This window comes from Ornithorhynchus anatinus, chromosome 7 (genome assembly GCF_004115215.2).
Source record: "Ornithorhynchus anatinus isolate Pmale09 chromosome 7, mOrnAna1.pri.v4, whole genome shotgun sequence".
Taxonomy (NCBI): domain Eukaryota; kingdom Metazoa; phylum Chordata; class Mammalia; order Monotremata; family Ornithorhynchidae; genus Ornithorhynchus; species Ornithorhynchus anatinus.
In genome coordinates, this window is record NC_041734.1 from 48,474,098 (window position 1) to 48,488,917 (window position 14,820).

General features: G+C 41.4%; 1 protein-coding gene across 1 annotated transcript in view; it reads right to left on the minus strand.

The window, feature by feature from the left end:
• Positions 1–14,820, minus strand: part of ATP13A4 (ATPase 13A4) — a 123,355-nt gene that overhangs the window by 58,660 nt on the left and 49,875 nt on the right. The window contains exons 4-10 of the mRNA XM_029069396.2: positions 11,799–11,869; positions 11,625–11,705; positions 8,891–8,960; positions 7,394–7,528; positions 4,754–4,826; positions 3,014–3,148; positions 1,667–1,837 (exon numbers count right to left, since the gene is read on the minus strand). Coding sequence (XP_028925229.1) covers positions 1,667–1,837; positions 3,014–3,148; positions 4,754–4,826; positions 7,394–7,528; positions 8,891–8,960; positions 11,625–11,705; positions 11,799–11,869 — 736 coding nt within the window. The remainder of the gene's footprint in view (positions 1–1,666; positions 1,838–3,013; positions 3,149–4,753; positions 4,827–7,393; positions 7,529–8,890; positions 8,961–11,624; positions 11,706–11,798; positions 11,870–14,820) is intronic.

The window sequence follows — 14,820 nt, forward strand, 5'->3', positions numbered from 1 at the left end:
TGTGTATAAAGGTTCTCATCCTGGTTCCCCACTTGTCTGCTGTCTGAAGTGCAAGTCACTTCCCCTCTCTGTGCCACAGTTACTTCATCTGTAAAATGAGGATTAAGACTGTGAGCCCCAAGTGGGATGACGTGAACGTGATTACCCTGTATCTACCCCAGTGCTTAGAACAGGGCTCAGCACATAGTAAGAACTTAATAAATGCCATAATTATTATTATTATTATTCCTCACGAGAGGGACATGTTTGTGGGCAAGAACAAGGGGTTTTGTCACGTGCGAGTAACACATATATGTATTCCTCATGAGAGGGAAGCATTCATGGACAGGAGCTAAGGACTTCATCACGTGCGAGTAACTAAGTGCATTCCTCCCGAAAAGGAAGTTCAATTCGCTGTATCCAAATAATGAAATGATTATACTCCTTCCAAGGGGGCAGTTCAATTCGGCCTGTGGAATAAAGTTGTTATGGCTCAGCCAACAAAAGTGAGAGTCTCTCTTACTCTCCCCGATTCTTGAACCCGTCCCTGGGCCAAGGGTGATACCTCCCCACTCTTCAAAGGAATGGTTGACCACTCCTTTCTACATCAAATCAGAAACTTTTCCCCTGCAGGGCCCCTGTAGCCGGCGTGCTGATCTCCTGCATGGCATAGCTGCTCAGGATGGGAGGAAGGAATTGGGTGTCAGCCCCCTACAACTCAGTCCTCCCAATCAACCAGTTGCTGATGTGATGTTTTCTGAGTCACACAGTGTGTATGAGTATGTATTTGTGTGTGTGTGTGTGTGTGTGTGTGTGTGTGTGTGTGTGCGCACGCTCATACATCTATATGGCTAAATTAGACAGCAACCCAGCCAGCTATAATATTAGTTTCTCATATGTAAACTGAGTCACATGTATATGGCTAAATTAGACAGCAAACCAGCCAGCTATAATTCAGTTTCTCATATGTAAAAACCTCACCTAATGTCTCTCTTTATTGCTGAATTGGACTTTCCAAGTGCTTAATACAGTGCTCTGCACACAGTTAAGTGCTCAATAAATGCAATTGAATAAATGAATGAATTTAAATAATTGTTTATTCTTTTGGTGCAAACAGCACAGTAAAAACAATGATTCTGACTCTGAAAAACCTCCAACTACTCAAGAGACCAAAGGGAAGATAAAATAATGTATGTATGTCTATAGGGCCACTGGTCACTGCTACTATGTGGCCTCAAAGTGGCTCAGGACCTACCAACAGGAAGGAGGAGGCTCTTCTACTGACTACCTCTTCTCCTACCTGTCTAGAGTACACTTACTCCCTCCACTACTTAGACATTAAGCTCGTTGTGGGCAGGGAATGTGTCTGTATGTTGTTATATTGTACTCTCCCAAGTGCTTAGTACAATGTTCTGCACATAATAAGTGCTCAATAAATGTTATTGAGTGAATGAATGAATGAATGAAGATGGAACCATTTTGACCAGCAACCAAAATGCTATGGCAATAGTGAGGCTTCTGTGAGGAAACCAATCCTCATTCCTTCCCCATCCTGTAATGTTTGTTTTGCCACTTTTTCCATGGATGGACCACACTATAACATAGCCTCACGTACAGTGATCTGAGTTTCTGAACCTCTAGAAGGGCGCTCTAGAAACTTGAAAAAGCAAAGGCTAAGCACACTAACCGGTTTGCAGAACCACAGCTGTCACTTTCCCTAGGCCAGCTGCCTTGGTTTGGATCACTTCGGTTCCACAGAAGAGAAGATGCCTCTTGTAGTCCTCGACACTGTGAATTTTCCAAGGCATGGAATTATCCTCCTTTGGCAGTGGAGTTTTAGTGACCGGAATGCTTTCTCCTAAAGAAAAGAGCATTTCATTTGTTCAACTGACTGGTGTTTGGAAATCCTAAAATGGATCCTTTATTGGCAAAAAATCCACAAGTTAAAAATGACTGCCTTTTATCCCACAGGAACCACACTTTTTTGGAAATAGATACTTAGCATCTATGGAGCACTAAGCGTCAGATGAATTTATGAGCCCCAAAATCGACTTGGGTCTTCAGAGGCATGAGAAGCTGGCCTGCTAAGCTTGAAATATGTTATCTCATGAATGGAAAGAAAGCATAACCTATCTTTCCGTTACACTATCCTGGATCACAAGTTGGGAGAGCTGGATTCTCTTCCAGATTCTGCCACCAGATTACCACAAAATGATTTGGAACAAATCAATTTACCTCCCAGGGTCTACAATTTTCCCACTGTAAAATAGTAGTGATAACTCTTACCCTTCCCTGTCTCACAGCGTAAATGCAAGTCAACTGCTCTCCGGGGATACCGTGTACAGTCTTTTATTCAGGGCCTGCATGGCCCAGAACAGATGTTTGCTTTTTGTAAGCGATTGAGTTCACAACTCATCTCGTTGTAAAAGCAGAGGGCACCATTCAAATTTGTCAGAGGGCAGAGGATCCAGTTTGGGAGGCATTCTGACTCCTTTGTATGTGCTCTGCACCCAGTAAGTGCTCAGAAAATACTATCGATTGATTTGTGGTATATGCATCATATAAATGCTACACACTGTTACTATGAAAACTACCATTTCAGCAAAGCTTGCTTTTTGTGAGGAATATTTTCTACTGTTTCCAGTGTATATTTTACTGCAGGGGAAGTGTACTAAAGAAATAGAAGTTAGGGCATATTCACTTTATCAGGGCACTGAAACCACGTTCATTTAAGATCGTTGATCCAGGTTGCTTAATGCCTATACTACTCTAGATCTTTTCCTCATGTAATGCGCCATCAGAGTGGACTCTGGTTTCTCATGCTCCTTTAGTGGCCTCATCATCCCTCTTTCCTTTTCCTCTTTCCTTCTCTTCTCTGGTCACCTCCTACACAGTTGCCTTCCGAACTTACTTAGCACTGTAACTGGAAGTTATAGGATTGGAACGGTGTTTATTGTAGGTTGTGGGGAGACAGAGGAGTCTGAAGCGATGGCAGCATTAAAGAGAATTACGACTGAGGAAACGGGAGTCCTACCTGTCAGCATGCCTTCATCTACGATGCATCCCCCATCGATCAGGATAGCATCGCATGGTAATTGCATTTTGTTCCCCAACAGAACTAACAAATCTCCAGGTACCAGGTAGCATGACTCCACTTCTTGGAAATTTCCTGGAAAGGTGATTAAACAGGTGCTGGGCAGAAATGTGTCTTTTCCCCACAAAGGCAATCCAACTCCCCACTAATCACCTGACCTGAGACTCAGTATAACTGGAGCTTTACAAAACAGATAGAGAAATAAACTTACATTCCTCTTCATGATTTACTCACAGTAAGTGCTCAATAAATATGATTATTGATAATAATAATAGCTTTGAGCCTTTTTATGGGAAGATAGATCTAGTTTATTTATATTAATCTGACTGCACTCTAGACTGTAGGCTCAATGTAGGCAGGGAATGCATCTACCAAATCTGTTGAATCTTAGTCTCCCAAGTTCTTAGTACACTGCTCTGCACACAGTAAGTGCTCAATAAATACCACTGATTCACTGATTGATTGATTGGAAGACTGTCAAGTAGTTTGGAGGCAGTATGAACTAGAAGAAAGAGCATGAGACTGAGAGTCAGGGAATCTGGGTTCTTCTCTTAGCCCTGCCACTGGCCTGCTGGGTGACCTTGGACAAGTCACTTCACCTCTCTGGGTCTCAGGTTTCTTATCTGTAAAATAGAGACAAAGTATATTCTGAGTCTCCTGTGGAAAAGAGACTAGGTCTAATTGGATAAGCTAATACCTATTCCAGTCCTTTTATTACACATATTAAGTGCTCCATACATGCCAAAACTAAATATGAAGAGGATGGAAAGATGAGGGATTAGAGAAGCAGCGTGGCTCAGTGGAAAGAGCACGGGCTTTGGAGTCAGAGGTCATGAGTTCGAATCCCAGCTCTGCCACTTGTCAGCTGTGTGACTGTGGGCAAGTCACTTCACTTCTCTGTGCCTCAGTTACCTCATCTGGAAAATGGGGATTGACTGTGAGCCCCACGTGGGACATCCTGATTCCCCTCTGTCTACCCCAGCGCTTAGAACAGTGCTTGGCACATAGTAGGCACTTAACAAATACCAAAATTATTATTATTATTATTATTAATTCTAATTGGACATGTCTGCTTCTAGTTAGAAAAGCAGTATGGCATAGTATATAGAGCATGGCCCTGGGAGTCAGAACATCATGCGTTCTAATCCTGGCTCCACCACTTGTCTGCTGTGTGACCTTGGGCAGGTCACTTCACATCTTGTCTCTATCTGTTGCCAAATTGTATATTCCAAGCGCTTAGTACAGTGCTCTGCACATAGTAAGTGCTCAATAAATACTATTGAATGAATGAATCTCTGTGCCTAAGTTACCTCATCTGTAAAATGGGCATTGAGACTGTGAGCCCCATGTGAGACAGGGACCGTTTCCAGCTCAATTTGCTTATATCCACCCCAGTGCTTACTACAGTGCCTGGCACATAGTAAGTGCTTAACAAATGCCACTATTATTATTATATTAACAATAATAATTCCCACTTGTCTATTCTTTCCCAGTGTTTAATGTGCTACTTTGCACACTGTAAGCTTTCAATAAATACTTTTACTGCTATTACTATGACGACTACTACTAGAATGGAAGAAAAAACTAACCAACCCTTAGATTTCAATTTCTTCTTACCTAAAGTCTGTGTAGTTGAATCATTTGAATTTGGCAATTGAAACGGAATAGACTGGAACTCACCTTCTTTTCTTCTGCACACCATGACCATGACATTATTATGAGATTCTACTAAACGGTGGAGTTTTACTGATTGCTGTAAGTGTGAAGGGGAACATAGGGAGAAATGCTCAAAATGTCAGGATCCGTGGAAAGAAACATACAATACATTTTCTCATTCATTCATGAAACAATTCAATTCCAGCTGCTTAACTGGAATCGTGACTGTACTGGTGACTCGGTCATTCTCGAGTATATTCGGGGTGGCCCTTTGGAGAACAGTAGAGGGGAACCTGAGGGTGATGATTTTGTCCTCTGCAGTGGGAGAAAGTGCTTAGCTATCACCACACTTACAGATTCAAACAGGATAATCCAGCTCATTACACTCAAGAATAGGCCCAAAATATTAAGTGTATATGATTTAGCCTAACAACTGTTGCTGAAACAATTGCTGGTTTGACAGCTACTAGCAGATGAGTTAAATTCCAGTGGGAAGAAATACCAATATTATTTGATATTTGGGCAAAGAAAACAAAATGCATTTCAACTAGTGGAGAGTGCTCTGCCTAGAAAGAGCTTCATTCTGGGAAGCAGCATGGCCTAGTGGAAATAATCCTATTTATCTATAATTCTCTATAATTCTATTTATTCTGATGGTATTGATGCCTGTCTACTTGTTTTGTTTCGTTGTCTGTCTTCCACTTCTAGATTGTGAGCCCGTTGTTGGGTAGGGATTGTCTCTATCTGTTGCTGAATTGTACTTTCCAAGCGTTTAGTACAGTGCTCTCTCAATAAATACTATTGAATGAATAAATGAAAGAGCATGGGCCTGGGAGAAAAGAGTACCGGAGTTCTAATCCTAGTTCCACCTCTTGTCTGCTGTGTGACCTTGGACAAATCACTTTACTTCTCTGTGCCTGGGTTCCTACCGCTGCACAATGAGAATTCAATAATTGTTCTCTCCCCAGCTGAGACTGTGAGCCCCATGTGGGACAGGTATCCTGTCCAACCTGATTAACCTGTTTCTAACCCAGTTAGTACAGTGCTTGGCACATAGTAAGTGTTTAACAAGTACCACAAGAATTAGTAAACTATTTGAGAGATCAGTACCCCTCAGTGTTTTTAATAAATGGGTCTACATAGACAAAAGTTAATGGTAAGTGGAAAAAAGTCACATAATCTATCTTATTAATGTTATTAAAGTATGGGTATTTCATGCTAGAACATTTTGTTACAGTACAGTATGGAAAGATTTTGTGAAGTGCTAGGCTGCAGACATGGAAGTAGGGCATTTTTCTGTGAAATTGCATTATGTTTGTAGTGCCTCTTCACTGGTCTGGAGCCACTCAATTAGCTTAATTAACAGGCCCTGCTTGGAGTGGCTAACATTTCTGGAAATCTCCCCCCGTCTCATCTTCCCACTTCCTGGGATTCTGGGGACTGCTTCAAGGAAGCTTGCTGAACAGGAAAGAAGGCAATGGCTACAGGTGGAAATGCCAGAAATTCAATCTACTTGCCAACTGGATATAATGACACTTAGAGTCCTTGGGTTAGGTTGGTTGGTTAGGTAAGATTAGTGGCTCTTAATTTAATGACTCTGTCAGTACAGTCCAGTACCCCATAACATTAGCTTGGCATGTCATGAAGTGATAGCCTTTACAGACTTATCCCCAAATAGAATTCTCTACAGGAAAGTGATCTTCAAAAAATATACTTAAAGCATAGCTAATATAGTATCTTTCTCCTATCCCTGTAAGTTAACGGTTGAGAAGAGAATGCCTAGGAACATCCTCTAGTTGAGCATTTATGGGCCTTATGTTGCTTAATCTTTTAATTTCCTCCAGTAATCTTGGCATAAAGTTATGTACTTGAATGTGGGTCCCCAATTGGAGGAAAGTCATGGTGATTGGAGTTGTGCTGGAAGTGGAAGGAGGTGAAGAGAGCTGGGGTGGATGAGCTTAAAAGAGGAGAGCCCACAGTTCAGTGAAAATCCCACCTGTGTGGAAGAGCTCTGCTGGCCTCTAGCTCAGACACATTCAGAAGGGACCTGGCTTCTCTGTTGTGCTTTTCTTCAGCAAGCCTGCCATTGTTCTCCAATACTTTCCAAAATACAGGTGTGCTCCATCTTGCTCTCTCTCTCCCTCTCCCCCCACCTACTCTCTCTCATTCTTTCTCTTCCCTCTATCTGTCTCTCTCATTCTATATCTTTCCTCCTCTTTTTCTTTCTCCTTCCCCCTCCCCTTCTCATTTTCTCTCCTGTATTACTCTTCTCTCTCTTTCTTTTTCTCTCTCTTTCTTCTTCTCCCTTTATTGAACTTGGATAAGCAACCAACATCCTAGCCTTACTGATACAGGGGATTTTCCGTTTTCATCTCTCAGCAAAGAGAAAACAAAAAAACTCAGAAGTATGAAGTTGGTTTTTTTGTTCAAAAAAAGATGTCTCTATTTGTGATTAACTTTCCTTTCATCAATAATATTTTCCAGTGAAATTAATAGTCAAATTATGTTATTGCTGAATGAAGATATCCTGGTTCTCAGACTTCTTTATGCTCTAGAACAGAAGGTAATTATAGCATCTCCTTATCTTCTCCCCAACGACCTGCCATTCAGTGAGGAGGCCACTATCTTTCATTTTCTTAGGACACACATTTTTGAGGGACTAACCTGTCTGAGATCATATACAGTTAAGGCAATAGAAATAATGGACATGATTATGATGGCAGCAGCATATTCCTTGTAGTCTTCACCAAACCACAAACAGACACTGAAGAGTTGAAACACGTAAAATGGGTTTAAAGCCTGTTGGCAAAACAAGTAGAGGAGATAGGAACAATATTTAAAATGTGGTGTCTATCCATTCAGTGATTCATTCTACCTAACATTTTCATATTTAAGGTTGATGTTTAGGCATGTAACTAGATGGCACCAGATGTTCTCTTTATCCAAACTTTGAGTTGGAAAATATAAGAATTAGTCTGTGTGGACTCTCAATAAATATTAAAATAATCTACTATAATAATCCCATTTCTGCCACTCATATTCCTCATATCCTCAAATTACAAATTAAATCTTATATTCATTTGGGCATACATCATAAGATTAAGATAGTTATGCTTCCCCAGGAGGTACAAAAAAGCTCATTATGCATCTAAACCATTTCTTCCATCTTTCAGGCCTTAAATCCTGTGGAAATTATTTGACAAAGAAAGGTTGACCTGTTATGTTTGAGGCAATGAAACAATGGCTGGGGTTAAATGCCTCTGGGCACGATAATCAATCAATCTTATTTATTGAGCACTTCCAGAGATAAGTGCCTGTTAGAGTACAGTATAACAGAGTTGGTAGACAAGTTCTTTGCCCACAGTGAGTTTTCTCTAAAGTGGCTTGAATTCTCTCCCTACAAAATAAGAGATGGAAAAGGTGATAGCTGGAGAGTGAAATGCGAGTTCTGTTTCACACAAGACTTCCAATTTGGTAGTGAGATGGTAGAGCAGTAACAAGAAGCAGCGTGGCCTAATACGGGCCCGGGAGTCAGAAGGACCTGGGTTCTAATCCCAGCTCTGCCACTTGTCTGCTGTGTGAACTTGGGCAAATCCGTTAAATTCCCTGAGTCTCTGATCCCTCTTCTGTAAAATGGGGATTACAACTGTAAACCCCATGTGGGACATGGACTGTGTCCAGCCTGATTAGCTTGTATCTACCTAAGCATTTAGTATAGTGCCTGACACATAATAGGTGCTTAAACAAATACCATGAAAAGTCTAATTAAACGGATTTCATTTTTCCTCTGCATATTCTGTTGACTGGAGTACTGAACCTATCTCTCCTATAACAAAGGATGAATTGTTCTTTATAAAGACTTCAGCAGTTTAGAACAGGTTGAACCACATAATATGGGGAAAAGGAACCCAGCTCTCAGCAAATAACCAAAGAGTATTTACTAAGCAGTAACTTGCACATGACACCTCTGACTCTATTTGGTAGTGCATATGCTAGTTGGTCCCTAGTGTAGAATTTACAAAAAATCTATTCTTTTAACACTCCCTCCTATTTACAAACTATAAACCTATGATTCATTTAAATGATCAAGTTGCTCTTCAGGTCTCAATCTCACTTCTAAACTTTCAGAAGGAAGTAAAAACAATTGAAAATCTAGATCACCTCCTTGGTGAGAAGCTTCCAAATGGGTGTAACTTCAACATCAATAGTGTTGGGCCCACATATTAATCTCCTGCAAGAAGGAAACATAAATCAATTACTACTAATAAAGGTTTCATCATTTCACACATTCAATTGAGGTCCCAAATCATCTTAAACATATTATTTTACAATGTGACCCCTTTTACCGAAAGATGAAATAGCCTATGTTAAAGGAGAACAGAGCACAGTTACACATTAAGAAATAAAGTTTTGTAAAATTTATGATTCCAATTCTTGCCCCTGGAGGAAAGAGAGAACAAGTTGTCGCAAACCTGAATAAATCCCATTCATGGAGTTACTTGAGGAGGAGGGGAGTTGGCAAAAATATTCTCTTAACCCCTGTGACAATCGTGCCAGAAAAAAAAGCTGGGGCTAGGTTGGCCACTGAACAATCACTCAATCAATCAATACTATTTATTGAGTGCTTACTTTATGTAGAGCACTATACTAAATGCTTGGGAGCGACTACAGTAAAACAGAGTTGGCTAACGTGTTCCCTGCCTACAAGGTAGCAGTCTACAGTGGGTGACAGATATTAATATGAATACATAAACTAAGAATATGTAGATAAGTCCTTTGTGGCTGAGAATAGGGTGACTATCAAGAGCTTAATGGGTACAGAGCCAAGTGCATAGGTGACATGGAAGGGGCAAGGAGTAAGGGGAAAGAGGGCTTAAATGGTAGAAAGTCTTTTGGAGGAGATGTGATTTTAATGATGAGAAGCAGCATGGCTTAGTAGAAAAAGCCCGGGCTTGGGACTCAGAGTTTGTGGGTTCTAATCCCTGCTCTGCCACTTGTCTGCTGTGTGACCTTGAGCAAGTCACTTTACTTCTCTGTGCCTTAGTTACCTCAGCTGAATAAAGGGGATTAAGGTTGTGAGCCCTACGTGGGATGACCCGATTACCTTGTATGTACCCCAGTGCTTAGAACAGCGCTTGGCACATAGTAAGCCCTTACCAAATACCATCATTATCAATAAGCCTTTAAAGGTGGGGAAAGTGGTAATATGCCATTTACAGAGGTGGAGGAGGACGTTCCAGGTCAGGGGCAGGACATGGGTAAGGGGTCAGTAGCAAGGAAGGTGAGATCGAGGTAGAGTGAGTAGGTTGGCATCAGAAGAACAAAATATGCTGGCTGGGTTATAGTAGGAAATCACTGAGTTAAAGTAGGAGGGAGCAAGCTGATTGACTGCTTTAAAACCATCGGTAAGGACCGATCTGTGCCCGTTTCCTCTTCTGTAAAATAGGGATTAAATATCTGTTCTCCCTTGTTCATTCATTCAGTTGTATTTATTGAGCACTTGGGAGAGTACTAGGCACTTAGGAGAGTACAATATAACAACAGACAATTTCCCTTCCCACAATGAGCTTACATTCTAGAGGTGACTGTCCTCAGACGGTACTTGGGACAGGGTCTGATCTGATTGTCTCAGTGCTTAGCACAGTGCGTGGTAAAAGGGGCAGAACAAATATCATTATCATTATCATTATTGTTGTTGTTGTTGAGAACTCCTTATTGGAGAAGCAGTGTGTCTTAGTGGAAAGAGCCTGGGCTTGGGAGTCAGAGGGCGTTGGTTCTAATCCCACTTCTGCCACTTGTCAGCTGTGTGACTTTGGGCAAGTCACTTAACTTCTCTGGCCCTCAGTTCCCTCATCTGTAAAATGGGGATGAAGCCTGTGAGCCCTATGTGGGACACCCTGATAACCTTTATCTACCCCAGTGCTTAGAACAGTGCTTTGCACATAGTAAGCGCTTAACAAATGCCATCATTATTATTATCATTATCTGCCCACCTAAAGCCTGTCTTCCCTCTGCTTTTCCCATCACTGTAAACAACACCACTACCCTCCTTACCTCACAAGCCTGTAACTTTGATGTTGTCTTCCACTCATCTCTCGTTCTACCCACATATTCATTCTGTCACCAAATCCTGTCAGTTCTACTTACACAACATTGCTAAAGTCCTCTCTTTCCTCTCCATTCAGAGTGCTTCTGTGCTGCTCCATGTATTTATTTATGCTATTCCACCTCTACTACTGCATCTGCCTCCTCGCTGGCCTCCCGGCCTCCCGTCTCTCCCCACTCCTATCCATACTTCACTCTGCTGCACAGATCATTTTTCAATAAAAACGTTCGGTCCCATTTCTCCCACTCTTCAAGAACCTCCAATTGGTTGTCCATCCACCTCCACATCAAACAGAAACTCCTAACATTGGCTTTAAAGCACTCAATCAACTCGTCCCATCCTACCTCACCTCACTGATCGCCCACCACCACCCAGCCTGCACACTCCACTCCTCTAGCACCAGTTTACTAACTCTGCACTGAGTTCATCTATCTCACCATCGACCCCTTTCCTGTTCTCCCTCCAGTTTGGAACTCCCTCCCCATGCTTATGCACCAGTCCACCACTCCCTCCACTTTCGAAATATCATTAAGGTAACGTCTCTTCTAAGGCAATTAGTGCTCAGTGGGGATTAAGACTATGAGCACTATATGGGACAGGGACCGTGTCCAACCTCATTAGCTTGTCTCTACCCCTGTGCTTAGAACCGTGCTTGACCCATAGCAAGTGCTTGACAAACACTATTATTTTAACTCTCATTTTTATCATTATCATTGTACATGTCTATCATATTAACTGTACTCTTTTGGGTGGAAACAGCTGTTGATTCTCTGCTGCTGCATGCTATACCTGAGCTCTTGCTCTTCTCTGGTCAGACCAGCTCCAAATTTCAAGTGTATCTTGGCAGCAGTGATGTCATCTTCCAAACATCTAAAATAAAAGAGGGAATTTTTCCAAACTGTGAGGATTCTGAAAAAACATCTTCCTACACCATTCATGCAGCTTGCTGGAGGCTAAACTCACCCAATTTTCTGGAACTCTTCCTCTGAATTATTCCAAACGTACCTGATTTTCTGCACTTTTATATATCTCACCTGAAAAATAAAAGCATCAAGACTGCATAGGAGGTATAGTGTTTGACATGTCTTTCGAAGTAAGCTTAGCAACTGAGATTTCATGTATGATGACATTGATACAGATTGTGATTATAATATGCCACCTTATATTTTCTTCCAAAAAATAATGCAGAATGACAATTCTTTTAACAGTTCAGTTTTCACATGTAATGATCTGATGTACTAGATTATTTGAACAAGAATATATATGATGCTTCAAGTTCCCATTACCAATTACCTCAGAGCCTTTTGGAATTACATTGTATGCTCCCAAGCGCTTAGTACTGTGCTCCACACAAAGTAAGTGATCAGTAAATATGATTGAATAGATTAAGGATGCTAGATTCCTACCAAGATTTTTAGGTTCCCTCATATATCAATTATCAATTATATTTATTAATTAAAATTTATTGAGCATCACTGCTTATCATTATGTGTTACCTGAAATAAAAATATATATATCTCAAAAATTGGGATAGGGTGATTAAGCAGTAGAGGCAAATGGCCTGTAAACTTACTGTGGGCAGGGAACGAGTCTACCAACTCTGCACACAGTAAGTATTCAATAAATATGTCTGATTGACTGACTGATTAATATGCAACTAAACGTGGTATTCTGCAAATTGAAAAGGCGAGACTCCAAAGTGGAAGAGGAGCTTCCGACTGTATGACTAGAAATAGTACTCCTGTCTGCTGTTCTAGCAACTAAACTCTGCCCTATAGAGAATTAGAAAAACTTGTACATTCAACTAGGCATAAGAGCCCAGAGTTAAATAATTTCCATCATTCCAACAAATAAGTTGACATAATACACAGTTTGGCTTTTCTGAAGAGAATTATACCAGAAAAGCTGCCATTAAGATTGAGGGACACTTTTAAGAGTAAGGAGATTTTAGAGGAGACGTGATCAAACACTTTCATAAAAATGAGAGTTCCATAAAGATAAAATTACAAGCTTTCACTGGGGCCTGGAGTTGCAAAACTCTGAAGTATGTTGGCCATCTCTGATGGCAGCCAATAGTGTGGTAATAACAATAGCTCTATTGATTGGTCTGTAATCACTCTGGATAGCTGGGCAGTCATAGTGACCTAAAGCTCCCTCCCTTGACCATGCTTCACTTCTGAGTTTTCTGGTTGTTCTGTGAACAAAGTAGGTCACAGTGAAGAAGGGAGATTTCCTCAGACTACCAGAGTGTTGATGGGAAGCCAGCCATCAGCACTGAAAAGATCAAAAGAGCTACAGTTAGCTGTAGGTAGTTTTTTTTAATTACTATTATTATTCTCTCAGTTGCTTTGGTATTCCCCTCCCCATCTTATTCAGGAAATGTGCATGCCAAAGGAAATGTTCATGCCTCTAACACTAACCCATAACTGGGGTAATCTAGTCTAAGAACTCAACAGGTGAGAAACTAGTGATGAGGCTCCCTCCAGTCACTAAATTAACACTTTAACTTGTGTTTATCACTGGGCCTCTCTACTGGCTCTCAAAGGTTTAGTGAATGAAGCTCATTAATTCCCCTGGAGATTAATCTCCCATCTCTATGCATATACTTCCAACTCTAACTCAGCAAACCCAATATATCTTTTGCTAGCCAATCTCTCATTTCCTCTGTCCTTCAGATCATCTCATCTTCCCTCCAAAATCCATTGCTGTTCCTAACACCTCCATGCCTGTTATCAACTCAACTATTTCTCCCTATCCCAGAAGCCTACGAAGAGGGCCTTACTCTATTTACCCTCACATTCTGCTAATTTTTTCTACAGCATTTCAAAGATATCTCCCTTCTTCTCTATCCACTCACTTGATTAGATTACTGTGTTATCCTTTTTAAAGGTCTCTCTGCTCTCAACCTCCACTCTTTTCAGTTTATACTGCACACTGCAACCCAGATTATCTCCCTCAAACCTTGTCTGGCTCATATTTGGTGACCCATTTCCTTCCATTTTCCTCCACATTAAGTCGAAACACCTGACCATTGTCTTCAAGGTTAGTTTTCAGTTTTCTTCTTATGTATCTGTCTTCTTTGCCTGCTTTTTCCCAGACCATGCCCTACACTCCTCACAATGAAACCTTCTCCCTGGGAATTGCTCTCTCCTCTCACACCTTTAACCATCTTCATCCAAGTGGAGATGTCCTGAAGGCAGGAAGAAATGCGAGACTGAAGAGAAGGAGAGAGATCAGGCCTGGAGATGTAGATTCAGGAATCATCCTCATAGAGTTGAAGCTGTGGGAGCAAATGAGTTTGCCAAGGGAATTGGTGAGATGGAGAATAGAAGGGGACCCAGTCCTGACCCTTAAGGAACTCTCACAGAGGGTGGGAGGCAGAGGAGGAACTTGTGAAAGAGACTGAGAATGAGCAGCCAGAGAGGAGGAGAACCAGGAGAGGACAGTGTCAGAGAAGCCAAGGTAGGATAATGTCTTCCGGAGAAGGGAGTGGCCCACATTGTCAAAAACAACTGAGAGATGGAGAAGGATTTGGGTGGAGTAGAGGCCATTGGATTTGGCAAGAAGGAAATCATTGGTGACCTTTGAGAGTGCAGTTTCTGTGGAGTGAATGGGGCAGAAAGTACCACTAAATCATTAGGTCCTTGAAGGCAGGGATTGGGTCTACAGGTTCTACTGTACTGTAAAAAAAATTACGATATTTGTTAAGTGCTTTCTATGTGCCAGGCACTTTACCAAGCCCTGAGATGGATACAAGCAAATCAGGTTGGACACAGTCCCTGTCCCAAGTGGGTCTCACAGTCTCAATCCCCATTTTACAGATGAGATAACTGAGTCACAGAGTTCCTACAGTTCCTACAAGTGCTTCTATGGTCTGAAGCACTTAAAAAGGTGTTTTGCATATAGTAAGTAGCTAATAAATGCCTTTGATTGATTGGTTGAGTGGGAGCAGGGCAGGGAGAGAGAGCTGAAGGCCAAATGTTTA